At 37.9% G+C, this 3,326-nt stretch overlaps 1 protein-coding gene across 3 annotated transcripts in view; it reads left to right on the plus strand.

Annotated features, from left to right (window-relative positions):
• The window catches only part of LEO1 (LEO1 homolog, Paf1/RNA polymerase II complex component), a 25,800-nt gene that overhangs the window by 7,706 nt on the left and 14,768 nt on the right, over positions 1 to 3,326 (plus strand). For all 3 annotated transcript variants that reach the window (XM_023751637.1, XM_023751636.1, XM_006085950.3), the window contains exons 4-6: positions 667 to 761; positions 1,923 to 2,068; positions 2,823 to 2,907. In XM_023751637.1, coding sequence (XP_023607405.1) covers positions 667 to 761; positions 1,923 to 2,068; positions 2,823 to 2,907 — 326 coding nt within the window. The remainder of the gene's footprint in view (positions 1 to 666; positions 762 to 1,922; positions 2,069 to 2,822; positions 2,908 to 3,326) is intronic.

The raw sequence follows: 3,326 nt of genomic DNA on the forward strand, positions 1-3,326 counted from the left end.
TTCATTTTGTTCACATTTATTGAGAATCTCCTGTGTTTCAGTACTATTCTGGGCATTGGAATATAGCAATGATCAAAACAGATAAAGACCTCTCTCTTGTAGAGCTCACAATCTGGTGGGGTCAGGGTAGGGTAGGGAGACTGAGTAATTAAATATATAGTGTGTTGGATAGTGATAAGAACTAAGGAGAAAATGAATCAAGAAGAGACATGAGAGTGTTGGTGGGTGGGTTGTAGTTTTGGTGATTTTTATTATATAGATTATTATTGTTGTTTTCCCTATATCTAGGTGGAGTTCTGCTTGTGAGGAGGGTAGACATGGACCTATAATTTTAAAATTTGAGAGACTATGGAGAGAATAGGCTGGAATGGGCTGTTTAAGCCCCAAATTTGAGTATATAGACTGTAGGAGGATTTCTGGGCTCCTGGGTTTAAAGGAAAGTAGAATAGGATGCCATAAATGAAGGGTGAAAGAAGTGCCTTTCACTGGAGTTGCCTCCTTCCCTCTCCACAGACACTTTGGTCAGATCTTTGAAAGCCAGGCTCAGAGTAGTGCTGGCGGGGGTTTCCTGGTGTGGTCAGACACCTTGGGAATATGTTGAAGTGATAGCTTTGAGGAATCTTTGTTATGGATATTAATACTGCACATTTCCCTCCTTTATTGAAGATAACAGTGGACCGATGGATCTCTTTGGAGGTGCAGATGATATATCTTCAGGGAGTGATGGAGAAGATAAACCACCTACTCCAGGACAGCCTATTGTAAGTAAAATTACCAATGTGCACTGGGCCTTTATTCAAGGCTAAGTAAAAAGTTTCTGAGGCTAAGGGTCTCTCTTATACCAAGAAGAGGAAGTTGATAACTGAATTATGGTATGAAAATACAATGAACAGATGACTTTCTTAAAAGATAGAAACATCAGTGATGAGAGAGAATCATTGATTGCCTGCCTCCTGCACGCCCCACACTGGGGATCGAGCCCGAAACCCGGGCATGTATTCTGACTGGGAATCGAACCCTGACCTCCTGGTTCATAGGTCGACGCTCAATCACTGAACCATGCCAGCCAGACAAGGAACTCTTGGTTTTAAGTGGGAGTAGAAGTAACTGCCCTGGCACATCCATACACTGGGATACTACTCGGCAATAAAAAAGATTGAATTGTTAATACTTGCAAAAGATTGGATGAATTTCCAGGGAAATATGCTGAATGAAAAGAAAAAGGTTACATACTGTGTGATTCCACTTATGTAACATTCTTGAAATGACAAAAATTATAGAAATGGAGAAGAAATTAATGGTTGTTTGAGATTAAGGAGGGATGAGGGCAAGAACGAAGTGGGTGTGTCTATAAAAGGGCAATGTGGGTCTTTGTGGTATGGAAGTGATCTGACTCTATCAGGGTCATTCTCCTGGTTGTGATATTGTGCTATAGATTTGCCAGGTGTTACCATTAGGGGAAACTGGGTAAAAGAAAAGAAAGAAAGAACTGCCCAGCATGAGGTTGGCGCCACCTTGTGAGAGACTATACTGCAAGGACCTGCGATTTGAGAACCATTGATTTAAATGTTTTCCTTGTCCATGCCAAGAAGTGTATGTGTGCTGTGTTGATAATCTCTGATCTTAATTAATAGAGTGACTTCATATTGAAGTGTTGATTAATTTCACACTTCTGTTGGTGAGTATGTAGAAGATTAATTACAAAACATATTTTCTTATATTGATGCTTCTAAACTGATCTTGTTTCCCATGAGGTTTTTGGAGGGCTGAGTGGGTAGGAATGGGGATTGAGGGTTGCTTTAGCCCTAACATTGATGTCTCAGTAGGCTTCTTGCCTACTAAGTAATTAAAGTGTGGAAATTGAGCTAGACCCTTTCTAGGATCCCATAAAACTCTAAAAGTCTATGCTTTTTTTTTACTAGGATGAAAATGGATTGCCTCAGGATCAACAGGAGGAGGAACCCATTCCTGAGACCAGAATAGAAGTAGAAATACCCAAAGTAAACACTGATTTAGGAAACGACTTGTATTTTGTTAAGCTGCCCAACTTTCTCAGTGTAGAGCCCAGGTAAGGGGATCAGTTAAAAGTATTTTTAGATGTTGGATAGAAATATGTGGAATGTTGATATTTTTCTTATTTTACATGAGTTGACTAATCACAAAATGGAAAACTGGTCATAGATCTCTGAAGAAATAAATCAAGCATATTCTGTGACAGAAAAAGTATAGACTATCATATCAATAAAGGAGACTTTTAATGCTCATAATTGTTCTTAGCAGTTTGCTACTTAGTAATTAATAGACAACATAAGCTTTGGGTGTTTTTGGCTAGTTTAGGTCTATAAACGCTGAAATTGAAAGTAGTGAAATTTGCTAGAGAAATGGCAAATGTCCACTGTAGCAGCCATTGCAGATGTAGAAAACCTAATGGTTTTTGACAGTTAATTAGTGTTTGTGGGTATTATTTACTAATGACATGCAAGTTCTTATGCAATTTAAACTTTTCTCCCCAAGCAAAATGATATGGAAAACTAGAGCACGTACAGCCTATTCCTTTAAGACTTATATATGAATGAAGAATATTTTGAATATTTAGCCTTGCTCGCACTTTATTTCCAGCAACATGTATCCACACCAAATTTCAAGAAAGTGAAATAATTTGAATACTTCCTAGAAGTTGAATATGAAGATATTTGATCATTATGAATTTTAATTATATTAGGATTTTTTAGTATAGTGGTATGTTAGGTATGTTATTATAACACAGTGGTAATATTCTTTACAAAGTATGATTAATAGTTTATTTAAAAAACAATTTGTAGGCCTTTTGATCCTCAATATTATGAAGATGAATTTGAAGATGAGGAAATGCTGGATGAAGAAGGTCGAACCAGGTTAAAACTAAAGGTACCGTTCTATGCTTACTCCTTGCTTTTTTTCTTTAATTAAAGTAAAACCTGGAGACACTAACTTGAGACTTGAGCTTTTGAAAATGATTTTTATATTTCCTGTTTTATCAACAAATGAGTTGTATTCCTTTTCAGATTTTTTTAAAAAATATATTTCTTTATTGATTTCAGAGAGGAAGGGAGAAGGAGAGAGAGACAGAAACATCAATGATGAGAGAGAATCATTGATCGGCTGCCTCCTGCATACCCCCCGCTGGGGATTGAGCCTGCAACCCAGGCATGTGCCCTTGGCCGGAATCGAACCTGGGACCCTTCAGTCCGCAGGCTGATGCTCTATCCACTGAGCCAAGCCGGCTAGGGCCCTTTTCAGATTTTTAAAAAAAAACATTTTTATTGATTTCAGAGAGGAAGGAAGAG

The sequence above is a fragment of the Myotis lucifugus genome, unplaced genomic scaffold (genome assembly GCF_000147115.1).
Source record: "Myotis lucifugus unplaced genomic scaffold, Myoluc2.0 scaffold_23, whole genome shotgun sequence".
Lineage (NCBI taxonomy): Eukaryota > Metazoa > Chordata > Mammalia > Chiroptera > Vespertilionidae > Myotis > Myotis lucifugus.